The sequence below is a fragment of the Mastacembelus armatus genome, chromosome 14 (assembly GCF_900324485.2).
Source record: "Mastacembelus armatus chromosome 14, fMasArm1.2, whole genome shotgun sequence".
In the NCBI taxonomy this organism is placed as follows: domain Eukaryota; kingdom Metazoa; phylum Chordata; class Actinopteri; order Synbranchiformes; family Mastacembelidae; genus Mastacembelus; species Mastacembelus armatus.
In genome coordinates, this window is record NC_046646.1 from 3442976 (window position 1) to 3470760 (window position 27785).

The following is a 27785-nucleotide window of genomic DNA, read 5'->3' on the forward strand; positions in this document are numbered from 1 at the left end:
TAGGTTTTAAACATGGTTTAATCTAAAATATGATAAAGTACTGGTCCACTCAGAGAAACAGAAGGTGAGGGTTATTGCTCGAGAGTCTTTGTAACCTCCTGTGGCAGCTCCCCCAGGTTCCAACAACTCTTGGAAAGACAACAGACTTGCAGCTTAACTTCATCTGTCCTTATTTTTCTCCACTACTACTGCTGCTAATCTAAAAAACACAAAGTATGGCCAAGACAGAGGTGTAGGAATGGAATGATTCTGACCAAACATGTTAAAAATAGAAGAACACAATTTTGCATGTAAATATAAACATTTCTAAAAATGACATTGATTACATGTGATCTCTGAGTAGACCATTACTTGGCAATAACATCTCGAAAGACCAACAGCAAACAAATTGGGAAATTATTATTAAATGCCTTGTCTCCATGAGATCTCAGAGGAACTGTAGCATATCAAGGTCAGATTTTAGCACATCAAAATACTTGGTTTCTGCACAAAACCACAAAAAAAAAAAAGAAAACTATTTTTGCACAGTTTTTGTCCAAATTTCTCATTTTATGAGACGTTGAATAAAACAATTTAATGAGAAACAAAAGTCTGATCTATTATGTTTGTGCTTGTGTACTGGCTTTAGCCAAGTCCTGAGGACTTTAAGGACTGTTTAGAAAGGCTACAGAGTAAGAGTGCTGTGGGGATTAGAGACAAGACATTTGATTAGCCATCAAGAGCAACTCAGACTTCAGCTAGAAATTAGTGCAGGCTTTATGTTAACAAAACAAGAAAACTTTTTCATGAAGTAATTTGCACATAAGGAACTTACCTTTCTAAATGCTACGCAAACTGCAATAAGATTCAAGCACCGACAAAAACAGCATTTCACTAAGCAAAACTGTTTAAACTGATTTCAGGATGTGGCATTGAGCAGGAAGCTGCTCTGTGGTGGCAAAGAGGGTCTAGGTGGGAGGGTTAAGGCTATATTTGAATCACTTTCTCATGATCTCCCCATCTCTAGAAGCAGTTTTTTAGCCAACCTATTGTCTCATAAACCTGAAACACTGAACCGATGACTAAAAGATACAAAGGACAAACACCCTCAGCTATGGGTCACGTCTACTTCAGATGCAGGGGTGCACATGTACTCACATTCAGTCTAACATGATTATGTGTAGCTACCACATACTGTTTTACAGTAGCATTATCTTAACGTATATATCAAATACTCGGCTATGAATTCTTCGTAGTTTGAGTACACCACATTAGTGTACCACAGGGAAACACTAAGCAAGTAGATAGTAATGGAACTCTATCCATCATGATAATTTACCCTGGTTAAAGTGATTTTGGGCTGAAGCTGGAAGGAATGGAAGGGACAAGAGCTATTGAAATACAGAGAGGTAATCTACCTGAGGTGGAGGGAACTCTTCAGTAGGCGTGTGTGTGTGAGGTAAAAAGGTGACTGAAAGCTGTGTTTTTTGATAAAAACAAATACATTGTTGGGATTTCTCTCCCTACCTAAAAGTCTATTTTTTTAAATTCCAAGAATTGACCTTAAAAACGCCCTCTTTTTTGACAAAACAGTGTACAATAATCCTGTGACATACCATCTCTATAAGGGAACCCATGCACTAGGGGGCCATCTTGATTCTTCCACAGGCCCTAATTGAGCATCTAAATGGAGTGAAGAGTTCAGAAAGGCATCCTTGCCTCAAACCAAGGAAGGCTTTAGGGAAAACACTGAGATAGTGAGGAGCAGGAAGGAGGAGAAAGTCATGTAGTCATGTTCCCCACCATGAACCCAAGCTCAAGCAAATTTGCCACAATGGGGAAGGTGAAGTCTGTCCAGAACTTCCTGATCAAGTCTCCCTTCGGCATGGGGTTACCACTGAGGGAAGTAAGTAGCTCCGCTGCCACTGTTCATCTGGTGGTTTTTCATTGGAGCAGCAGAGTTTCACTGATCAGCACAGGAGATAAGAACAGGGGTCTGGGCAAGCTCTTTCTTCTGACTCTCAGCCAAGCCTCTCTGCCCTCTGAAACAGGACATTAAGGAGTGTGTTCACACTTCATCAAATATCCAGTGTCTTTTTGAGATGAAACACATAAGGCTTTGTCTCAATGTAATGGGCCTCTGTGTGTTAAGTTGAGTAAGTTGATTCTTTATGATGACAAATGCCACAATTGGCCTCATTTATTATCCTAAACCTTGCTAACTTATCTTTTTGTTTGAGTGTTCCAACTTGGATTTCTAAAACCCTCTTAATTGAATAAACTCAGTAAGTTGTAAGTAACTTGGTAAGAGAAATTATGCTCATGATTTTCTCAAATTATAAGAAATTAATGAATGGAATGATATGAAGACAATGAGATGGAGAAGGATAAAATAATGCTTTCCATTATAGGTGATGTTGCACTATCGCTATCAGCTCTGTAGCCAACATAGTCTACCACATGTCAGTAGTGGTAGAAAAGTGTGTAGGACTGCTCTTCAACTTCCATCCATCCACTATCTATACCCACTTATTTCGTTAGGCTTTCTGTGTACTGGGTTGGTGTGATGTTAGCATTACATTTTCAGAAAACATAGCTAACTATTCATCAGTATACCACTTTGAATCCTTTAATAAAGTTTATATCATCATCTCATAATTATAATGGGTTTTCTTTGAAATAATAATTTTAATGCCCGGGCTAACAGTTTTATTCCCCAAACTGCTACTGGCAGACCTACATCTCTTGTAAATTTCTTACACAACAAAAATTCTAAATATGAGAAACCTGGTGGGTGTGAAAACATATAAATCAATCATATAAGAACAAAAGTGTTCATGAGACAGGATCCCTACTCTGGTCCAATATAAAGGATATGGAATGTGAAATAGTGCGCTGATGGTTTCTAATGACAACTAGCAAAAGTGTTAGTTGTTTTTAGGTTTGCTACCAGTAGCTTCTATTTCATAAATGACAATTTCAGCATATTTGACAAAGCCAGATGTTTTTCCTAATAAATTGCCAAAATATTCTTCCTAAAATGGTTCTGATAGAATAATCATTTTTTATACTAAAATGGTCAAGTATTGGCAAAAAATAACACATTAATTTAATAACTGGGGTATATAATCCCCAAAATAAGCAAAGCAAAATATTCTAATTGTCTAGTAGTCTAATTGTTTAATGCCCTCTACTGATGCTTTTTGGTAGTGCAGTTTACCCAGGCAGCACACATCACAGAAAGTAGCCTTTCTTTATCTCTATAGCAACACTGTGAAGCACATATAATGTCTTATATATGGATATTGATTTTGATTTGATTTAGTTTGATATTTGATTTAGTTTGTTGCAATTAGATGGTAAAAAAGTTGCCAGTGTGCATGATAATTATACACCTAATTACTGATGTAGATGATAACATGTACTTTTATGTTCAATTTAAGCTGCTGATAAGACTATTAAGAGTAACAATCTCTACTTTGTATGTTTAGACATTATACGTGTCAAGTTGACATGTATAATGAAAACTACAGCTATATTTGTAAGCACAGGACACAGTCAGCAACAGTACAAAAAGTATAAAAAATAGAAGCCACTATTTTTTTTGCTAAATATTTCTACAGCTTATAACATGATTATATTTCACTGATTATGCTAAAACTAATTTAAAAATATCAAAACTAGGCACATAAAAGCCATGAGGTGAAAAGCACATCCTATATTGACTTTAGCATATGTCACAATCACTGGACAGTGTTGTATGTAAGTGTCTCTCTCTACCTGTGAACATTTTCCATAGCTGCAACCTCAGCGAGGGCTGCCAAGCTGAAGAAAGCAGGTAGCTCTTGTGACACGGTTATCCTCTCTGCCTCCTCTGATGTGGGATTACTGTAGCACCCTTTTTCATTGCATAAATTCTGTTGGGGTAATGGCTTCTTATCCTGTTCCTGGTTCATGTCCCTTGTTTTGTCCTCTGGAAAATATAAAAAAGCAAACTAAAATGCATGTACAATTCCAAGGAACACCATTACAAATTCTTTCAGCAGAGCACTACTTTTGCTTTCTGTTTCAGATCTGTGGAATTGACAGTTGTTAAACTGTTTACACAGCGATCTAATGCCTTCTCATGTCAACCACATGTGGCTTTTATTTTGAAACTTTCTTTAGAGAGCAGCCCAAAGTACTTCCTCCTTGGGCTTTTGGACACTGACTGTTGGTGCTCCAAGTCTTACTCCATAAATGTTCCTAAAATACAACTCATAAAGTAAGAATGAAAATAAGGAGACGTAAAAAGACTATATCTAACAACCAATTATATAAAATCTATCAATAACATCCAATAATAATATAAAATATAGATAACAATTACTGATAAATTATGGAGTAAAAAGTATTTAATATAAAAACACCAGTGTATTTTTTAACATACAGTGTCAAAAATGTAGACATGAGTCAGAGAACGACAGATGTAACTAATCTCACAGTCACTGATCAGTCAAATCAAATATTTGTCACTTGCCTTCGGCTGGAGACACACTGCCATCAGCTGTGCGCACCAAGTGTGTGATCTTGGTCTTCCTAGCCTTCCTCTTCTGGCTACCAACTAGCATCTCCATACTTGTGGTGCCCTGGACATCTGGACACATTATGGCAACAGGTGCACATGATTTGGTTTTTGAAGTTGAATTCTGCATGGTGGAATCATGGTGTACCACTGCTGTAAAGAAAAGGTTAAGCTGAATAGAAATCAATGATTCAAACTATGCACTCAGGCAATAATGAACATCAGTGGCACAAGAATTTAAAATTAAAAAGTTCTCAATCCATTTGTTTAGTATTTAGTATCCTTTTTTGTGCACAGGCTTTAACTTCCAGCTACTTACTCATATTTATTATGAGTATTTTTCTTTCTTTTTGCTGTTTTTCCACATTGTAGAAAAATACTGACATCAAACAAATCCAAACTAAGAAATAATATAATGTAAAAAACTGTAAACAAAGCAAAAACAGTTTTAAATGGATGCTCTTCAAAGTAGTTTTGCGCACACTAGGTATTCTCTCAGGAGCTTCAGAAAGGAGTCACCTTGAATGCTGCTCCAAACTGAAGAAGCTTGCCTTATCATGGCAAACAGAGACTACTCAGAGAAATCTAAAATATGAAACTTGCTTTGTTTGCATTTTTGCTTATTATATGATCGAAAAAATATGTTATTAGTTTTGCTGTGTTCAGTATTGCTCTACTGTGGAGCAACACAGAAAACCAATGAAAACGAAGGTGCGTCCACACCTTTGACTGGTACTGTACATAAACTGATTTGGATGAAGATTGTTGTTTTTGTACTCAACTTTGTTACATTATAGCCTTTTGTGTTGGGACAATACATTCTCTTTAGGTTGCTCTTTAACCAAAGTGGGTTTTAAAACAATAAACTAGAAATTCAAAGTGATCAATAGATGATCTTCTTTGTTTCAAAATGTTATCTGTAAAATTTAGTTGGTTAGGAGAGCACTGACAATGGTTAACTATGCAACGAATCTGTTAAATATCTCTGAAGATGTTCATTATTCCTGCTATATAATTCAGCAACATCAGCATTCTAGTTCACCTTTGTCCACTGCACCTGGTTTCTCCTTTCTGTGTTTGTGCTTCCTAACAATCTTGTGGAATGATGTCTTTTTCTGAGATGGAGATGGCCCTGATATAGCACAAAAAAAGGAAAAAGAGCATGGATACACTATGTTATGGAGTCCAGAAGTTTTTTAACAAAGAGAGACCTGGTTGTGAACACCACAGATGTGGAAAATATGACTCTATAAACAGGTGCAGATTGGTCCATGGATGAGATGGATGAGGCGGTTTAAAAGAACATTGTGTTAATTGAGTTGAGAAATCTTTGATTTTGCTCTTACCTTTTCCAACTTTTGAGGCTTCTTCTTGGAGAGTGGAGCTCTCAGTCTTCTTCTTCTTTGCAACAGCAACCCCCTTCTTATCAAATGTCATCGGGCTATACTGTGGAAGGCTGTTAAATTTCTTTTCAAACTCCTCCTCGAGTTTCCCTAGACTGACAAGTGAAGTTCAGAGTTTACATAAATGAATGCATAATCAACAGCCTAACCTTAATAACAAAGCAGACTTCCAAGCAAGTGCCAAATGTTTACTATGGAGACCAGTAAAGCTGAAGGGACCGGAGGGTCAGTGATAAAATATTTGCCAAATTTCATCCTTCCACTCATAGATTACAGGAGCTGACTACAGCAATATTCTCCAGAAAAGCCATTCATCACCAATAGGCTTGTCAAGAACTTTCTTTTTTTTTTTTTTTTTTTTTAAACAGTAATTAAATTAATTAGATATTTCCAAACTAATCAAATAGCTTACTGCTTTTACAATATGAAATGGAGTGTTCTTTGCATTAAACATGTTTATGACACATAAAACTGGTTAGGAAACTAGGCAACAGTCAAGGCATACGATTAATGACATTGTTTAATGACATTGCTGTCCTGATATTGTTTCTTTTTTTCCATTCATCAAATGAATAAAGTGAAGGTTGGTATTCATAAACTATAATTTTGCTAGGTTAACAAAGTCTTTTTTTACTTCAGCTGATAACAAAAAGCTGTGTAGTCAAAACTGTAGCAAAATAAGTGATAAGTATTACTATTTTTAAACTGCTAGAGGACAAGGAAGTGCCTGAAATATATTATTTAAGATGCAATTACAACTGAATTTGTACACTAAAGGTGAAATTAAAATTACTGAACAATGGATGTTGATAATAGGCCACAAAACCTTTGCATTCAAAACATCTATTATTGGGGAAGTGTGATGCAGAGGCTGAATTGTGGTATATACCTATCAATCAGTAATAAAAATAAAAAGTTTGCTATTATTGCAGATGAATAAGCAGCAGATCCATATAGAGTTCACTACAATTCCTTCCTGTGGTTACTTTGGAGAGCTTTAAGAGGCTCTTGCTGCTTGTCTTGATATGTCGTTTTGCTAGAGTCACATCTCTAGCAAAGATGTGACTCTCACATCTCTGCAACAGAGGTTATAAGTGCAAGGTTATTCTGACCTGTAGTCAGAATAGCCTAGACTATGATCAATACCAAAATAGAAATATTGTGAAATATTGTGAATTTATACTTTAAAATTTGTCCATATAAAGGGACAAACTCAATGACCACTTGCTGGTCATTGAGTTTGACCAAACTGCATCCATAAATCCAAGAAAGATGATTACTGAGTTAAAGAGAAATGCTAGCATTAGGTGGATGTGCAAACAATGTACAAGTACATTGTAGAAAAATTAATTTATCTCAGCAGTTCAATTCAAAAACTGAAACTCCTATATTATATAGACTCAGTACACACAGACTTAAATATTTCAAGCATTTACTTTTGATTGTGATGATTATGGCTTACAGTTAATAAAATCCCAAAAATAAGTATGTAAAAAAATTTGAATATTGTGAAAAGGTTCAATGTTGTAAACTAATGGTGTCACACTCTAGTCAGCTAATTATCTCAAAGGTTTCCTGAGCCTTTAAATGGCCTCTCAGTGTGGTTCGTAGGCCACACAATCATGGGGAAGACTGCTGACTTGACAAATGTCCAACACCTGTACATTGTCAAGACACTTCAGATTTTCTATAGTAAATTTTATATAATAGTATGATAAGTAGTAAATTTGATATAGTAAATTTATTTATTACATGACTAAAAAAACATGACAACCTTGTGTCCTTCAAAACAACCCATTTTATCAGCTCAAATACTCTAGTAGTACTCTATGCTACAAAAGTGGTTAAACAGCACTCACCCCTGTGAAGATTCATCCTTAGATTTGGACTTCTTTAGTTTCTTGGGGTTATTAGGTCCCACCAGTGGGACTGTCCAGCTGTCATCACTCCAGTTTGCATCATGGTCAGAAGCCCGGAAAACACCTCTTTTACCTGTAGACATATATACAACAATTTGGACAAAGAGAAACGATAATTTAATCTTCATCAACTACAAAACATACTGTACATAAAAACTACATTACACCTCTTATACTTAATAATTAGTTTGCCCTTGAATCAAAATGGATACCTCGGTCAATATTGGCTCTCAGTGAAGTCAGCATTCCCTCAGAAACAAGGGTTTTATACAAAGCGCCTTTACAGCTCCTTTCTGATTTCCTGGAGCCGCGGTTCTCTGGGTTGGACTCGCAGGTCACTTCAGTCTGCCTCTCCTTCCCCTTGGCCTCCTCTTTGGGTTTAACAGGTGAGTGGGTGCAGGGGGAGTGATGGGGCCCTGCCATGGTGCTCTGAAGGTCTGTGCTTCCTAAATGTGTTTCCTCTGCTTCTGACGTGGGGCTAACATCAGTCATGTCTTCCTTCATTTCCACCTTAGTGGAACTATACAGCCCACACTGCTCACTATCTTCATGTATGACTTTGTCTTTGACACAGGTCTTGACTTTGGGCTTACTTTTCTTTTTGGGCAAACAAGAATTTCCACCACTAGGACTACTCTGGAGCTTTTTCTTGGGCTTCTCCTTCCAGACCCCTTTGGCCACTGCCTCAATTGTACTGAAAATACTGTCCAAATGTGGACATTCTGCATGGTTATACTTTTTGATGACTTTCTTTGTTGAGCCAGGGATGTCACTGCTATCATTTGACCGGGCCACCTCTTTTTTCTTGATCTTCTTTTTGACACACATATTTTGGCTGCCAAGCTGTGGGGGAATGGCATCAGTGGAGGTAGAAGTGACAGAGGAGAACGAAGGTATCAGGGGTGAATTTTGAGAGAAAGGAGGACATTCATCAATGTCTGCTTTATCCTCCTTGATCTCTGGCATGACTGTAGCTTGTTGGAAAAAGGCTGTAGAGGAGCTGTCCTCTGGCTGAGATACAACTGTGTCCATCTTTCCAGCTTCAGACGCTAAGCACATCTTATCAAACACAACAAAAATAATCAACAGAGTAATTACACATACATGAAAAAAACAATCTATGCTCCTAATAATATATCTCTACATTCACTTAAAAATTACTGTTGAGTATATGGATAAAAACAAAATGTGCATGAGGTAAAAGCAACAACTGTCATGAATCTCCATCACTAAAAGTACTACATTTTTAATGTTTGCTTTTAACTAACCTAGACTGTTTCTAACTTTAGTTTTAGCTTTAGCTCACGTAGACTCACACACAGCTTTGTCATATTTTTATAATTATTCAGTCTCTAAAATGAAAAATAATTCATACCAAAGCTAACAGATTTTATGGTCCAATCAGGTAAATCACATGTTTCATAGTGTAAAATTTCCACCAGCTGCAATAAATAAAACAATAAATCTGCAATGTGTTATTTCAATGTGCACACTCAAATATCTTACCTCAGCGAGCTGGAAGAGAGCAGACTGTCTGCATGGTTTTCCTTCAGGTGCCATTGACAGAGATGACTGTGAACATACAATAACATTGTTACTGTTACCCATTTTTTTTACAAGCTTATACTGCTTATCTTTCTCCAAGCGTTATTATTATTCAGAAACATTCACTTCAACAAATTCATCTATGAATCTCTCTCTCTTTCGGTCACTAATTCTAACATCAGTGACTATGGATAACCAGTATTACAAAGCTGGTTACCAACTGGCCCTCTTAACTTTGGATGTTCAACCTGATTATGCTTCAGTGAAAAAGGTGGAGTTGGTGGTTACAAAGAGAATAATCAAAATCATTGGTTACTATGCAATGTGATATGAAACACTTGCAGAATAATTTGGTAAAAATGTGATATTCAAGAATATATAATATTTCTAATTACATAACTAGAATAGAATAAGAAACTTTAAAATGGTTAGTTCTTCAGCATAGAGGGAGGATTAATTGCTTTTTGTGATTATGAATGAAAACAATTATGAATTTTCTACGTGATAAAGTTTAAAGTAATGTAAGACTTTCTGCTGCCAAAGAGAGGAATATAGAGAGGAAAGGAAAGTAGTTGATGCCTAATAAAGTCTATCTGACAAATGTTGCATTTTTAAATTAACAATGTGTGGATTTTTATTTTATCTAATAAGAGAAAACACAGAATATAGAATATTTATTTCCATTTATCACAGTCATTACTCTGAGTTGCAGTGAATAAAGGTTTAACAGCATTCATGCTGTATTGTTTTAAGTAGCATCACGGTTTCAGAAAAACACTGTTTTGATTTACTGTTTTGGAATGGTTGAAATAACAATAAAATCAACTTGACCCTTTCAGGTTAACCTCCTCTGCAGCACAGGTTACAATGTGATCTAATGGTTAAAAGTTCTCCAGTTAAATCACAACAAAAAACTTAACCCAATGATAGATTAGTGGTAAACGCCTTTAGTGACACGAAGCGATGTTTTCCTGAATGCTGACTATATCTATTTTTTTTAAAAGCACACTGTATTTGTTCAGCAGATGTCACGACAAAATGCCTGTTAGATTATGTGACACCTTGTGTACAATACTGACATCATAGTCTGAGGGCGGCACTAAAATGGTTATACACTACAACCCATTTTTTTGCCAACATTTTATGGAATAAAATCAGTTTTGTGTTTTCCCTCTCTGGAAAAATGATTATCTAGTAATATAGTCATTTTCAGTCAAGTTACTGAAAACACCTGTGATTTTTCTTCTATAATGTAAATTACTGCTGTGAAAAAAAGGTCTATAGGGCACTTTGGATATCACCAACAGTTTTAAGTGTTCTAAGCATAACAATAGTCATTAACTGAAGTAACTAGAAATTATTGTTCATGTAATATAGAGAAAATTCAGTTATGATGATCTTTCATGAAAGTTAAATTATACCTCTGGCAGTGAGGAAAGGGCAGACTTGACCCTGCTTTCAGTAATGTCAGGCACTCTGCTTGGTACTGTCCCAGACAACATCTGAAAATTGAAAATAATAATGATTAACAATTTAGTGTTTAGCAATCACCATTCAAACCCTTAGTTTTGTGGAAATTCACAAATCAAAATCATACAAGATTGAAACTATATATTTATATTAGGGCTATCAAAATTAATGCGTTAATAACATGTTAACGCAAATTCATTTAATGGCACTCATTTTATTAATGCGCGATTCACACAGTGAGCATTTCCTCTTTGACCCGTGGCCTAGCCCGCAGTAGGAGAAATCAAAAATGCAGCCGTAGACAGTAAAGAGAGCAGCAGCAAACAGAAATGGAGAAAGAAAAAGGTCTGAACGGTAAATTCATTTACCGAATAATGTCCGATGGTTGAGAAGACAAAAGTTGTCTTTGTTTATTGTCAATGTGAACTAAGTTGGCTTGTCTGTTTGGGCAACTGGCTCAGTGCAAAGAAAGAGATATAATGGTAACTTGTGTTTTTTCTGTGTTCTTTCTTCCAAGTTCGTTGAAAAACATATCTACCATCTTTGAAACATGTCTGTTCTTTATGCTGTATGTTTATGGTAGTTTCACTAACAATATACATTTGCATAAAGCATCCATGATTGTCCATGACCATGTTGATTAGAGTTTTAAAAACTTGAAAAGTATTAATTAAAGGTACATTTAGAACAGATAAAAATGTGCAATTAAGTTGTATTTAATCACAAGTTAACTCATGAGAGTCATGCTTTTAAATATTTTGACAGCCCTAATATATGCATATATGTATCCCACACCATTAACCACCACCAGCCTGAACTATTATTATACAAGGCAGGATGGATCCATGCTTTCATGTTGTTTACCCCAAATTCTATTCAATTTCTATCCACACAACTGCCACTCACTGGATATTTCCTCTTTTTCAGACCATTCTCTGTAAACCCCAGAGATGGTTGTGAATGAAAATCCCAGTAGATCAGCAGTTTCTGAAATATTCAGACCAGCCCAGCTGGCACCAACCATGCCACATTCAAAGTCACTTAAATCCCATTTCTTCCCCATTCTGATGCTCGATTTAAACTTCAGCAAGGTATCTTGATCATGTCTACATGCCTAAATGCATTGCGTTGCTGCTATGTGATTGGCTGATTAGCTATTTGTGTTAACAAGCAACTGAAGTTAAGACTAGCCCATGTTTACCATGGTGTAGCATCCCTTGTTCTTTTAATAACAGTTTAAATGTCTGGGAACTGAGAAAACCAGTTGCTGGAGTTTTGGAAAAGGAGTGTTGTCCCATTCTTGCCTGATTTAGGATTATAACTGCTCAATGGTCCTGGGTCTTCTTTGTCATAGTTTTTGTTTCAAGATGTGCCAAATATTTTCAACTGTTAAAAGGTCTGGACTGCAGGCAGGCCAGTTCAACACCTGGACTCTTCTACTACAAAGCCATGCTTTGGTCATAGATGCAGTATGCGATTTAGCATTATCCTGCTGAAATATACAAGGCCTTCCTGGAAAAAGACATATCTGGATGGGAGCATATGCTCCCCCTATATAAACTCCCTTCTCACCCCTACAGGTGGTGTGTGTGTGTCTTCTTCAATCTCAGAGGATGTTGTTCCTGGGATCTGTTGGAGCCACTCGCCCAGTTTTGGGGGTCACAGCCCCGAGGGTGCCGATTACCACGGGGACACACTGTTGCTTTTACCTTCCACATCTTTTCTAGCTCTTCTTTCAGCCCTTGGTATTTCTCAAGCTTCTCATGTTCCTTCTTTCTGATGTTGCTATCACTTGGGATTGCTGCATCTACCACTATGGCTTTGTTCTGCTGTTTGTCCACCTATGTCCGGTTGGGTAGCCATCACCTGTTTTTCAAACTGTATCAGGAAGTCCCACAGGATCTGAGCTCGGTCATTCTCCACCACCTTTGAAGGTGTGTCCCATTTTGACCTTGGGACCTCCAGCCCATACACACCCTGTTTATTCTCCTTGCTTCTATTTCTCTGGTGTACCTCTTCAGGCGTGAGGCCAGGGCTGTGAGTCATTGCTTGGCAGTCTGCAGGGCCTCCGGTATGGACAGCTTGTTGTACTTCTTACCCAACTCTTTCTTCATCCCACTTCTCTGCAGTTCTGATAGTTGGCTAACTTCCTTTTGTCTCCAACGTCTTTCTCCATGCAGGATACTGTTCCTTAGTGGTGATGTTTATCTTGTGGCCAAGCATCTCATGAATCACTGTTGCCGTGGTGTATATCAGCTTGTTGGTCTCAGGGATGGTCACACTGGGGATTGTTCGTAATGCTGCATTCACATCTTTCCGTAGACTTTCAGAGGGTCCTTCACTTAGTCTTGGTAACTGGCTGCAGAGGTTCCAGGTGTCCAGCTTATTGTTATTGGGGCTTGGTACCCAATCTTGGGTGGGGATGGTATTGTTTCCCCCCTGACCTCACGTCCTGGCTCCCCCTTGCTGTAGCATTTGTGTTGTATCTCTTCAATCTCTAGTTGTGATAGCAGTTGCCATTTGCGGATGTTGGAACACTGAGCTACTAGTTGTTTCGGTGCTAGTCTAGATGGTGGGTTTTGAAGTTTCCATAGGTCCCACATCCTCTTCACGTAATCCCCCTCCCTGGGGTTACTCATATAGTGGGATTCCAACAGGTCTCTATTCTCAGCGCTCGTCCATGAGTGTTGTGTTCCAGTAGCCCATTTCTCATCAGGTTGCCCTGGTTCCCTAGCACCTGACGCAGACCTTGTTGACCAGGGCGACATCCGAGCCGGTATGACTCCCATGTTTCTATTGCTCATTTGTAATGAGGTAGGCCAGTAGCGTTCAGGCCCACACTGGTGATGCCCTTGTCGGAACCCGCAACCCCCGACCTTAAATATATATATAATTATATACACACACACACACACACACACACATACATATATACACAGACACATATACACCTTTTCCTTATCCCCTGGAAAGGAGTTCTCTTCAGTGGCTGCGTCAGGTAGACTAGGTTTAGTGCTGGAAGGGATCTAAAGACATAAACAATAAGGGGGTTAATACAAAAGCATAAGCTAAAATAAGATTTTTTGTGCTACTGAAAAAACTAACATCAGTGATTAGCCTTTGAGGCCACCCATTGGCGAGATGATGTGTTACAAGGCTATATCCATTGGTGACCTACCTCTCTGTTTGTGAGAGCATGTTCCCCAGCTAACAGCAGCATGCTAAGGCCTCCCATCTTAGTAGGATCTGATGGTATATAAAGGTAGTTATAAAAACAATCCTATAATTTGTCACTGAATAAACAATCTTTCTTTATACCCACCTGCCATGGCAAAGTTTAATTGTGGCATGCTGTCAGTTTTGGGCACTTTTTTGGCAGTGGTGGAGTCCTTAGATGAGTTGGAAGGGAAAGACCAAACCTTTTTGCGGGGGTTGCTGAGTGGCTGACAGGAAGGGCTCTTCACTGGCTTACTCGTGGTGGGACACCACTTGTAACCTGGGTTTGCCTTCATAAAGGCATCCTTGTACTGAAAGAACATCCAGAATTTAGTTACAAGTAAAACCCCAAAGTGGCTGGTTACAACCCATCAAACCTAAATCAATGTACTTCAATATAACATTCAATATAGTTGACTAGATAAGTAAACAAACATTTTAAAAATCAACATTTTGGCTGTGCCTGAATTCACTACTATATACAACAGACAGTAGTGACAATAGTGCCTGTTCCTGAATCATTGTTAGTTTGCATCATCATTAAGACATGTAGTGTTGCATGATTCTAATTTTCACATCTATGAAATATGTTGCATTGCATTATAGAAATGTAGACAAAAATGAAAAACAGAAATAATTCAGACAGTCAATTCAAATGGCAGACAGCAACTACATTTCACTTCAGGGGTGATTTGAGACACAGCGCTTAAGTATTTCAAATTTTGGTAAATTGTGATTGGTGCCTGGTAGTTTTCCAAATCAGAACTCACCAAATCAAATTAATGAGAAGAACAGAGATAAAAAAAAAACATTTCATGGGGATTTTGTGTTGTTGATTTTGTTACTTTGATGTAACAGTGACTCTTACTGTCATTGGAGAGCTGTTGACATGCCCTACCACCTTCTAAGATACAGTACTTGCCAACTTGGATCAATCAAATCATTTAGTTTATTGTAAATATAAATATTGGCAGATAAAAGTACAAAATTAAAACAAGAGGAAATACAATTAAGAAAGCAATCTTTATATTTAGAAGGACTGTTTTGGGTTTTTATATGGCCGATGCCAATGCCAAATGTTTTGAAATTAGAGCAGCTGATGGCCAATATATGATGCTGATTAGTTTTCACTTTGATATATTGAACCAATTTTCTTTTACGTATTCACATTTTCTGTCTGAAAGTCAGGGCCAATTCTAGGATCACACTTTTAGTGTGATTTAGAGTGCTTAGCTCCTAAGGAACATGCAGCATTTACAGCACCTTATGCCCAGTGCTCTTTCTGCTGACTCCATCCTGCTCTCTTCCTCTGTATCCTCAGGTATAATCTAATTGATATTGATTTACAACATTAATGTTATTGAATATTGGATTGCTATGGGAAATGCAGTTAAGTTTTTCATTTTAACCTTACTTTGTCACCTGAAGCTTGTTGTTTTCTTTGGAAAAAAAAAATATATCTGTCTATAGAAGAACAGATTTCCAGCTACTAAGGGTTTGCCTAATTTGCTTCAATTCACTGCCCATAAATGTACTGTAAATACACTTTCTTGTGTGATTGCATAAAAATGGTACAGCACTTAGTGGTTTAATAATTAGCAATGGGGTTGTTTTTTAGTTTGAATGTAACATAAGACTGAATTTTCTTTCATTGTAAATTAAAAAGAATAAATGCAATACTTTTTGTACACTGTTTTTTGACATTTTCTGTTTCATGTACCCCTTAAGATTGCAGTCAGTTAATCAAATCAAATTTTCCTATTATGCCACTAAAAAAAATTGTAAAGCTAAATTAATAAAAAAAGAATCTTTAAAGGTCCACTATTATGCAAAATTGACTTCTGACCATTTTGGTACATTTATATGGCTGTCTGGTGTCTGACACACACACCAAGCGAAGTAGAGATGGGCCTCCTCCCTTTTTTTTCATTTTTCCTGTTTTTTGAAGAGAAGTCGCAAGATGACTTCTCTTGTATACGTAGACAAGAGGCAAGTCCCTCCTCTGGCTCAGCCCACACACCGCCCACGGAAAAGTTTGGCAGAACTCCACTGTCTACCCTTATTGGACACTGGCTCCAAATTTGCTGTTATTAAAAAGTAGTAAAACAAGAAAATAGTCTTCTGAAAACAGTAGTTGTCACTGTAAACACCTACAACATGTTTTCTTAATCTTGTAGTGCAAAAGCATCAAACAATATTAATGATTTTCTTCTGTGATGGAAACCATATTCAAGGAAGTGTTGGTGGATTCGGCAACATATATGATCCTGAGGATACGTGTCCCACCTTCTTCTGTGCTGACTGACTAGCTAGACAAAATGATGTGAAAATGATCTTGTTCAGTCATTCACAGAAAACAATCCACTGATTTAAATTACCTATATTATTAATTACCTGGCTCAACTCAGATTATTTCCATGTGAACAGTGCACTCAGTGCAAGGCGTGATCACATTAGCTATAATGAGCCAAGACAGGAGAAACCGTGCCGCTCCTTACTTTCATACGGATTACATAAAAAGAGAGGATTTGTTTTCAGCTTGAATTGTTTCATTTAAATGAAGGGCAAGCTTTCTATGTATATATTTCTCATGTTTTTGAGGCAAGTATTCGCTGAGATTCTGGTTGTTTTATTTACGTGTCTGTGAAGACAGGTGACAGAGAGAGAAGACAGAGAGCGCACGCTGTGTGTTTTCTTTATTTTGCAAAAGCACAGCGTTTTGTTGTTATTATGAGTGTATACAATTAAAACTAGACCCTTTATAGATTCGAATGATATATTGCTCTTATGTGTACGATCAAAACTAACAGTAATTAAGTTTGTTTCGGTGCTATCATTAGAAGATGCCACAAACGCGCAGGCACGTTCGTCAATCCCTGAGGGTTAAGGTTGGATTCAATAACATACCTTATCTCAAAACACAAACAAATTTAGGCTACACGTGACACAGAATCGCTACTTATTATATTGATTGGTAAAAGAAACAAAAACTAGAATGGGTATTTCCTGAAGAAAATGCATATGATTGCTGAAAGCATGTTGTTATTGCCGCTTGCAATACATATTGATCACGTCAGATGTTGGAGCATGTTCAAAATTGTCAGGCACCAAATATATCAGAATTTTAAAGAACTGCAATCTTCTACATGCCCACATGATGGCGCTGTAGAGATCATGTTATATGAAGCCCATCAGCACGACATAACTGTATACCAAGATTCATGTCTTTACGTTCAGTAAATGCTGAAATCACCATTTTAAAGTCTGCCAAATAATTTATTCCAACTTCAGGCTTCAATACTGTTTTCACGCACTCATTGAGAATGCCATTGAGAATGGCAACAATGTTTATATTTAATATTCATGTTTGCACTAGTAAGGCTCAACAGTTGTAGTTCCATAAATACCCACATGGGGGCAGGTAAATTCCAGCAAAGCATAGCGTTCTACTTTAGCCACGTTGCGGGAGCCAAGAATTTTACCAATAAGGTATGGTGAGTGTATATAAAGGGCTATTCATACCTCATAGACACTTTTTGGTAAACTGAACGTACATAAGGGACTATATATAGAAATAATGTATCATAATGTAACAGTTTAACAATCTCAAAAGAAAATGTGAGCGGACTGAACTAAAACACTAAAATTAAATAGCTGTTGCATGGTGGGAAATTTTAATGCATGCTTTCATCAAGCTCAGAGCGCGCTTCTGTTTTCATCAGAGAAAATGTTGATGTGCGCTGAAATAAGGGGATTTTATCAGCTGTGAAGCTTGCAATAATTGTAAAATGTGCTAAACAAGCTAAACCAGTCCACAGCATTTTAACAGAAAACATACAAGCAGAATTCAACAAGTTAGAACTGGGTCAGGCCCGAACTCGGGTCCCCTGTATCTGAAGCACCAATGTATCATACCAGGTACCTGAGAACTGAGCTGTTTATACCACATAAAAAGAAAGACACACTAGGAATAACACATGCCTTCACCAAGCTCAGAGTGCACCTTTATTTTCACCAGAGAAAATGTTGATGTGCGCTGAAATGAAGGGTTTTTAAATCAGCTGTGAAGCTTGTAATGGTAAAAACGTGATGAGCAAGCTACACCTGTCCAGAGCATGGTAACAGGAAACATACAAGCAAAAATTTAAAATGGCGACCTGGCTTGGGCCTGAACTCAGGTCCGCTGCATCAGAGTCACAGGCTCTACAAATGAGCTCTACCAGGGAAACAGAATTTAGCCACGTATACCACATAAAAAGAAATACACATTCTATGTAGTAACAACGTTGTCTGCGACAGCGCCGCAAGCTTGCAATTTCCTCAAACAATACTCACTCTACAAGAGAAATTCTTCCATTACTAGATTCTTAACGTACAACACCATGTGCAGTTTTGTCCAGATTGGAGTTTCAGCAATCACGCTAATGACGCCATGAGAGCAGGTTAGACTGATAGATTGACAGCCTCAGACACGAGCTGCTAGCAGCTAATTTCTATTGGAGTCAATGAGACAGAAACACAATTCGCCTGTCAATTAAGGCTCCGATGACTTAAACTACAACTCTTGTGGATTATATGTTTTGACGAGGCGAGACAAGAGGCATGTGGCAACTTCTGAGGTGAGATTTGTGCTTGTACAGTTAAAACTGAAACTGTGAGAGCAGTTGAGAGAATTTTTTTCTGCTCGAAAAACCACTGTTCTCCGCTCTAGCTGGTGACGTCACAAACTGTTAAACTCTGCAAAACGCTGACGTACCACATTTTAGACTTTAATTAATAAAAAAAACACACAAGCTAAAACAACACGGAGCACAACCCTGAGATTAAAAATATTGAAGCATTTTAAAATTCAAACAGTCTAGCTACATATATACCAGAGCACATGGAAATCGACCTGTTTCAGTAAAGTCAGATCATTTCCCCCATTCATTTTAATGGGAATTATTTAATTTTTAAAAATTTATATAAAATCACAGCAATGAGATGCAAACACAAAGTAATAGCATGCATATGCAAACATGATTAACATTTTACAGTTGTACGCTGTAAGTGTGTAGGAGGAGAAGAGCGTCAAAGAGGAAAACAGAATAATAATAAAGATGTAAGAACATGAGTTTAATAAAGATGTAGAGAACATGAGTGTGATTGCTCATAAATGCTCATAAATGTGTCAGCAATAACACTAATCATGCTTGGCCGGTGGATTTTTTTAATCTACCAGCCACATTGGTCATTGAGTTAGGTAAAATTTCATTTTGGACCATGCTTAAGACTATATCCCTAGCTCTCCGAGAGCATGGGTGAGATATCTCACTATGCGGTATGCCTGTGTAGGCCTCAGAAGCTATTCTGTTTCACTCACTAGTATTGAATGGCAGCTGTGATACTGGTAAAGAAAGTTGCACCAGTTAGAAATAATAGTAGGAGTTCCCTTGGTCCTGCTCTTTGGGATGAACTACCAGATAATTCAACAGAGTCCCCAGTTTCCATATTTAAAAGAAGGCTTTTTTTTTGTTTCCTCCGGCATGTGATTGCGCTTTAGATGAATGTACGTATAATGGGTCTGTATGTCTGTGTCTATTTTAATGACATTATACGATGTTAAATTGAGTTGATTGTATACTTGCTGTGATGCTGATATGTAACACCTTGAATTGCCATTGTGTATGAAAGTGCTATATATATATATATATGAAACTGACTTGTCTTCACTGCGAGCCATTGATTAGTCTCACCTCCTTTGCCATGTCAGTGTATTTCTGCTTCTCTTTGGGCTCCAGCACAGCCCACCAGTCAGCCAGAATCTTGGTGGCCCCACGGTTGTCTAGGCGAGGGTGTTCCTGCCGCACCAGAGAACGGTGGCGTTTGCAGAAGAGAAGAAATGCATTCATTGGCCGTCGTGCTCGTTGTTCATTTGAGTCCTCCTCTACTTCCTCTGTTGTGCTTCCACACTGCATCTGCAACCCCTGCTCCTCGACGCATAGCACTGGATGCTAATATGAAATGCATGAAAACCATTTGATCCAATACTGTTTATTGATCCAACATGTTGTCCCATTTATGTTATAAATGGGACATATGACTTGTTCAAGCCGTCAAACACGCTCACCTTCTCCAGTTCTTCTTCATCCTCCTCTTCTTCTTCCTCAGAGAAATCCAGAGCCTTTTTTGAGAGAAGTGGGTGCCACTGCAGGCATTTGCGTTTTGGGCGCTTGCCTGTGACCTCCCCTGCATCAGGTGGCTCCTTACTCCTTCCTTCACCCTTCATGGTACTACAGCACCTAAAAAACATCAGATTGACCACACCATAAGGCCATGTATTTACAAAAAAATGCACAATGAAAACATGCATCATTAACTATATGCTGTTTTATGGGGCTGAGCTAGTGTAGATGTTTGAAAATGTGCATCCACTAGTCAGAGCATTTGGCTTGGAAATAAAATAAATGACATGGACAGTTTGACATCAGTAAGCACATTTTGACTTCAACTGAACTTTTGCTATGACTGTTAAAGAAATTGGGCAGCATGGTGGTTTAGTGGTTAGCACTGTTGCCTCACAATGAAAGATCCTGGATTTGAAACCCAGCAGGGGTCTTTCTGTGTGGAGTTTGCATGTTCTCTCTGTGCTTGCGTGGGTTTACACTGGGTACTCCCCACAGTCCAAACACATGCAGGTTGGTATTAGTATTATTGGTATTAGATTAGGGTGTACCCCACCCCTTGCCCAATGTCAGATGGGATTGGCTTCAACCCCCCCATGACTCTGGATGTGCCAGGATAAGTGGTATATGATGGATGGAGGGTTTTGGTTTTTGCTTTGACTACACTGCAATGATTTCTCCAGACAGTTGTGATATTTGCAATTTTGTCATTGCAGGGGAATATTTCTTTATTATAATTCACAAATTATGAACTGAGTGGTTGAACCACTGGCAATGTGTAGGATCTTACTCTTATTACATAAATACAGCACTTCCACTTTCAATATCTACAATGTTTAAATTTGCCTTGTGCACAAATAAAAGTCCAATTAAAAGCTTAAAAGTTACTCTGTTTTAAGTTTCAACTTTTGCTACTTTTGCATTATTTTTTACTTTTGATAAGGATTAACTTGTATATTCCATGGCTAAAGAGACAGTTTAAAATTATCAGCAAACTCTGATTATTATTTTTCCATCAAATTCTGAAAACCAGAGAAAATAACTGAACTGGAGACTGCTGAGCCCTGTGCCTCCCTGTGTCTCAGAATTAAGACATTTTACTGTGGCGAAAACATTTTTAAATTGGGCTTCATTTAAAACTGAAGATCTCTTTGAAGCTCTGTATGACTGCATCTACTTTATGTCTACACACATATGTGGGTTTACTCCGGTTTCCTCCCAGTCCAAAAACATGCATGTTGGGTCGATTGGTGACTCTAAATTGCCCATAGGAGTGAGTATGAGTGTGTGAGGTTGTTTGTCTTTGTGTGTCTATATGTGGCCCTGTGATGGACTTCTCCCTTAAGTTGCCTCAGAGGATCCCCCCCTACTTGGAGCCCATGAGTAACATGAAAAAGAGACCATGGTGCAGAATGTCTCACTGGAACTGCAAATAAATCTGTACTTTCTTATACTACCATACTGTAAATATTTTAAAATATTTGTCATTGGCTCTTAATCTCAGTTTTTCAAAGAAAAAAAAAACATTGCATTAGAGCTGCAACAAAATAACTGTTTTCATAATCACTAGTTTCTATAATTTTTCAAATCAAAAACATGGGCTAATTCTATATGAGCAAATTTGAAGATTTATTGCTTTTCTTTTTCATATATGGCTGTATACTGGATCTCTTTGGGTTTTGATCTTTGAATGAGTAAAACATGAGGCAAATACATCTTCTTGGACTGGGTAAATTATAATGGGTATTTTTAATTATTTTATGAAATTTTATAAATCATCTGACTAATCAATGAACTGAGAAGATGTTCAGTAAATAAATCCATAATGGAAGTAATTATTAATTGTAGCTTTGGATTGCGTGCACTGTAGGTCTATATCTACAGAAGGACTAGCTTGCATGTTCAGATTAGAGAAAAGCAGCACTTTTTCATGTGTCAGTTTACATTGACACATTAAAAATGTGTCAATCATGAAATTCCTGATCTAAACGTAGTTGGCATATTCAGGAAAACTGACACCTTTAAATACATCCAAGCTTGTATCTTTAATCACTGTAATAAAGCAGTTCAAGATCGCTGAACTGCACTGTGTTTGGAGTTGGTGGTTGGCGTATAGCATCTCTGAGCAGTAAACAGTGAAACAATTTTCAGACACAAATTCCTACCAATTTGTATAATTACTCACACGTAGTGCATCACTGTGATTTTTACATATAAAAGGCTTCATTACAAATTACTGTTTGCAAAAAGGGCATTTTTATTGCCTCATGGTAAATTTTAAAAGTGAGATTATAGAATAAATTTCACACTGGAAAAAAATAACCAGAATTTATCATCTCCTTCCTTTTTGTCATGATCTGAATTTAAAGCAAACTACACAATGTCCATTACAGGCATATCCTAATTGTAATAAAAATATCAAGGGACACAATAAGCAGGGAGAAACCATCCCACAGCTAACTGTTTGAATCTGGCAAAAAAAAAAAAAAGGGGTACAGAAACCATAGGTTTCAAATAGTCATTTCTGTTAACCACATGGCAGTACATTTTTACTTACTGGAGTGGGCAGTACATTTTTACTTACTGGGACTACAATAGCTTCAGATGATCATTAATGGACTCTGTGCTTTTTAGAGTCTTCCTTGTCAGGTTTTTGTTGCGAAAAGATAACCGGTCACAACAGACCATGGTCAGTTAGCTACAGGGTTGAAGACCTTTTGCAGGAAATCAATTCAATTTTTATGTAAAGTGAATTTGAAATAAAATACTACTCTATTCAGTTATGTTACGACTTTCCAGAGGAAATGGTTACATGACAAATAAGGAAAACTGAATGAATCGTATGGGGACACTCCAATGGAATAGCAAGATCTGTTTTGTGGGTAGTGTGTCTTTTACCCTTGCACTCTTCAGTGTCTTGCAATGGACTGAAGCATATTCTCCTATTATGCTATCATAAATCATTCAACATAACATTGTCAGAATTTAAAAATGTCATGAAAAGTAAAACTACACCTGGTCCTTTCTTACCCTAATGTCCTGTATTCCAGTTTAGGTCTTTCTAACAAAGTAAATTAAGAGGCAGTATTAAAAATACACACACTATCACAAAAATATATCACAGCCATTTCCCTTGTAGCCAGCCATGTAGTACATTGTGCACATGCAAAAATAACTCAACATTATTGAAAAGAACAGTTGTGTATATTTTGCTTTATTACTTTTTAGTTCTCAATATGCTGCATATGTTTTGGCTATGGCACAAATGAAATTCACCAGTCATTGAATCAGGGACTTAATGAGTCATTCTGTATTAATCTAGGCTTGATGCCAGTGTTATCATGTTTGAGTGTGGAAAACGAGGATACTTACTGAAGAAAAAAAACTATGGAAAAGCTGTATGAGTGATGAAGATGAATCTGCCACTGCTTTTGTCATGCAATGACGATGACCTATAAAATACAAGACACTGCTGTCAGTCATGCGTGATACTGTCATCTCTGCAACAATTGTCCTATAACATGAGCTCGGCTGCAACAAAATGTGTGGAAAATAACTTTTAAAATAACATTACTAAGCGACACTGCACAGCACAAGACCTCATTGGCTTGAAAGTACGGTGGGACATTTTGTCTGATCTGATTACTGATCATATCAATCTTTCAGTCGATCCGCCCTTGTGGCCAAAATCATGTAGGCCAAAACCCAGACCACTGGATGCATGTCAGACACCATCATATAGCCTAGATGAAGCAGGGACAGTCCCAGTTAGCGTGTGCTGCGCAGGTTAGTTGTGTTCTCAGGTAAAACTGCTGATGCCCGATTGGACTGTGTCGAGAGTGAAGTCTTGAGCTGCTGTATCTAGCTGCTCACTCGCAATAACAGCACAAAATTGGTCGGGAATAATAAACAATCCGTTTGCCTAGCAAATGTGCTCCTACCCCTAAGCAAACATTTTCATCTCCGTGCAAAATGTCGATCTGAGCTCTGACAACCCGAATGAGAGTCCATCTTGCTTCGGTTAGTAGGAGACCCAAGTACAGTACAGTGGTAAGGATATATCACTTCTGTCAAACTCTCCGATGACAGTGTCGTCGAAATGCCTCCCACTCCGAGGAAGAAATGTCCACAATGATTAATTAAAGTGGGGATTTTCTACCCAGGCACATGCATCCGTGGGCTATGTTTTGCTGAGCACTAGCTTCATTTCCTAGCACTGTTACTAGGAATAAAAGTAGCTAGTTAGCCTGCTAGCTCTGCAGCCTGCTAACTGGACGTGCCATGGTTTTAACACTCAGGGTTTCCTGAGCAGCTGCCGAGGAAAGTCACAGACTAAACTGTGATCAAAACAGTTATTTGTGCGGTTGAAGATGGTCGTTTACGTACAACGCAGGGCTGAGTCTATGTATTTGATGCTGATAGGGGGGGAGTAATACTACCTCACTGAGAAACAGTTGCTTTCCATTTATTTTACACAGCGATTTCAAACAGGAGTGACGAAATATGGAAGCAGCACAGTCACAGTAAGAAGAACTGTGTGGTTCCTAATACTGGTTATCAATGAAATGTCGATGGAAAACAAACACATTCACACTGAAACCAGCAGGCGGACATCATGTCCAAAGCAGCGATAATAACAGTTTTTCAGAGTGACTGACTGAGAGCTGGAGAAAACAGACCGGATTGGAACTGAAAATAAATAAAAGCACAAGTTCTCTGTCATGAACGTCACCTTGGTGTCTGAACATACCTCTAATATCCTTTTCATGTAGCGAGGGGGCCTTCTCATCATCGGAGCCGTACACCTTTTTAACTTATTGACACATCATAACAGTTCAGCACTAGCTGTACTCAACACAGCTGCGTCAAGTCCGTCCAAACACGGCCCACAGAACCCGGAAGCACAGCTTCTTGTCACCAAAATAAAATCAACAGTGCTTAATGCAGTGACGCTTCAAATGTAGTGCTGATGGGCCGATCCGAACAAATGCGCGCCTCAAATAAATGCATTACGCTGGTTATCAATGGGAATATCTATAGGAAACAAACAACTTCAAAGGGAACCCGGCAGGCGAACATTTCGTCTAAAGCAGCGATAGAGGCAAACATTGGCCTCTTAATATAAAGCAGTACATTGGCCTATTTCTTTGCTTAAATGTATTTTTACACAGTATGACATATCAAACACATATAGGAAAGCTATACATGCTTTACATGTACAGGGTTGTTACAGATTAAACTACCCACCCCTCCGTCTCAAACACAAACACACACACACAAGCACAAACCTTTTATTTCCATAAACTTAAACCGGAACTGATCTTTGATATTCGGTGTAATTTAACAGTGGTACAGAAACGCAGGACTTCACTAGATGATGAATGTATGTCGGCAAAGGCAACACATTAAATGACCTTAACCCACAAAAATGACACAATATCGCTTTAGTTCTGACAGAAATACAGACTTGTTCAGTCATATAATGTAATCAAAATCACTTTCGTTTTCCTCGAGGTGGGAGAAAATTCACATCTCAGCTATATCTCTCCCCTCCCCCGGTTTGCAAAGTGCTCATACCCAGACTGGCCTGTACTTGCTAACACCATCGCTGACTTAACTTTACCTCGTAGCACTGTCCAATTGGCAAAGGTCATCGAAAACGTACACACTACACCAAAAAACCCTGATAACGATTTACTAAACGCTGGTTACAACCGACCTCAGTGGAGTAAGTACTTGTTATAAGCTTCCTGGGTGTTTGCGCTTGGTAAATGAAAAAGAAATGTTACAGAAATGTACAACAGTAGTTACCTGTCATTACATACCTGCGAGAGGCAACCTAGTAAACGGGTAACTCGTAGCTTAAACCATCTTTTAAATCTGTTGCCGTAACATTAACAGTTTTGCAGGACAGCTTACTGTACATATTGAAAATATCCACCCCGTCATGTAATGTCGTATTTGAATGGATACTCCATTTGATTGACAGGTTGGTTTTGCCAATGAGAAACGACGTTCTATTTTAGTGTTTTGAGATTAGTGTAACGTCCTCAAATGTAATGTTCAGCACACGTGTGGTACATTTACGCCTAAATAATGCAAATATAGACTTTCCTCTGGGTCTTATATTGGACGTGCGTTAATGCAGGGTGTATTTTGGATTTTCTAAAGAATACTGCCATGGCCTGTCTCCTGAGTACTAGTCTACAGGGAGTTAAGGTTTCTTCACAAGAGTAAGTAAAAAGAGAGTAACTGTTACCTGCCCTTGTACGTATGATGCATTTGATCTGAACAGCATGCTTGTTGTTTGATTCCATTCAGATAATCAAGAAGCAGTGATAATCGAAATACCTTAAACTGAAAAAAAGACTGTGGAAGGTCACTGTCAGATAATATATTGACATTCAGCAAGGTTGCATGGGTTGCAGAAATTAATTTATTACATAATCTACACACTTCAGGCAGCCAGTGCTGTAAATCCTAAAAAATATGACAGGATAGCAAAGTATGTCAAAGCATTTTGTAACAAACCTGTTTTAGGACATTATTTAAATAATGTCACACATGCCACATGACCCAAGTCCTCAGGCAGGGAGTTCAGAGCTGGTGGGCCTGTCTGTAAAAGCAGAAACAATGTGCTCTGCCTAAGGATGTCAGGTTGTACTCTGGCTGATGGAGGAACAGCAATTCAGTAAGATAACTAGGGGTCAGTGCTTCAAATATGATCCATAAAATCTTAAAATCTTAATTATCTTAGATAATACATACTTTCCAAAACTCTGTTTCAATGCAGCAAATTTACCTTAAACATTAGATGAGATTAGATTAGATTAGATTACATAAACTTTATTGGTCCACAAGGGAAATTCCTTGGTCACAGTAGCTCTGTTATATACAGACACTCTTGAAAACTATTAAATAATAAAAATGAAAATACATACAATAGAAAAATACGAGCAGAAAATACATCATTTGAATATGTACAATATACACAAAGTTAGAAGTAAATATACACTATATACAAACATAAATAGTCAACACCACAAAAGAGACTGTGGTGGAGGATGGTGGAGTCATCTGCTGTGAAGGGGGGAGTTATTAAACAGAAGGATGGAGAACGGTATGAACGAAGTCCTGTACCGTTCACTGTGACAGCAGAGCTCCAAAAAGTTTCCGATCAGTGTTCTGTACTCCGCCTTCTAACCATCCCTAATACACCCAACCACCGAGTCATCGGAGAACTTCTGCAGGTGGCAGGACCCAGAGCTGTACTGGAAGTCTGAGGTGTATAGGGTGAACAGAAAAGGAGACAGGACAGTCCCCTGTGGAGCCGTGGTCTCAAAATGATGCAGAAAACTAGTCCATGCATTTGTTACCTCAAGGCTAGATTACTGTAACTCATTACTATCTGGATGTCCCAGTATTTCCATAAAAAGCCTCCAGTTAATCCATAATGGTGCAGCCAGAGTCCTAACAGGAACTAGCAAGAGAGATCATATTTCTCCTAGCTTCTCTTCATTGTCTC

At 38.0% G+C, this 27785-nt stretch overlaps 1 protein-coding gene across 10 annotated transcripts; it reads right to left on the bottom strand.

Moving 5' to 3' along the window:
- Positions 1-26214, bottom strand: bbx (BBX high mobility group box domain containing). 10 transcript variants are annotated; one of them, XM_026328099.1, is made up of 17 exons: positions 26086-26214; positions 23633-23712; positions 23291-23321; positions 20206-20376; positions 19832-20089; positions 14203-14407; positions 14059-14126; positions 13832-13906; positions 10832-10912; positions 9372-9437; positions 8078-8924; positions 7806-7938; positions 5890-6041; positions 5586-5675; positions 4499-4696; positions 3760-3952; positions 1-2021 (listed from the first exon to the last, which is right to left on the bottom strand). In XM_026328099.1, exons 4-17 carry the CDS (start codon positions 20362-20364, stop codon positions 1943-1945), a joined length of 2604 nt encoding a protein of 867 aa, XP_026183884.1. In that variant the 5' UTR covers positions 20365-20376; positions 23291-23321; positions 23633-23712; positions 26086-26214; the 3' UTR covers positions 1-1942. The 10 variants fall into 10 exon arrangements, with proteins under 10 accessions (XP_026183884.1, XP_026183883.1, XP_026183881.1 ...); XM_026328098.1 differs by lacking the exon at positions 26086-26214 and adding an exon at positions 25011-25141; XM_026328096.1 differs by lacking the exon at positions 23291-23321 and having other exon boundaries at positions 20206-20377.
- Between the last annotated feature and the right edge of the window lie 1571 nt (positions 26215-27785).

Bases quoted from the DNA above. Each gene is read 5' to 3' on its own strand.
- bbx (XM_026328096.1), bottom strand. From the start codon at position 20,364: ATGAAGGGTGAAGGAAGGAGTAAGGAGCCACCTGATGCAGGGGAGGTC. The intron at 14,408-19,831 runs GTGAGACTAATC...ATGTTCTTTCAG, and splicing joins ACACTGACATGGCAAAGGAG to TACAAGGATGCCTTTATGAA. The intron at 7,939-8,077 runs GTATCCATTTTG...ATATGTCTACAG, and splicing joins GAGAGCCAATATTGACCGAG to GTAAAAGAGGTGTTTTCCGG.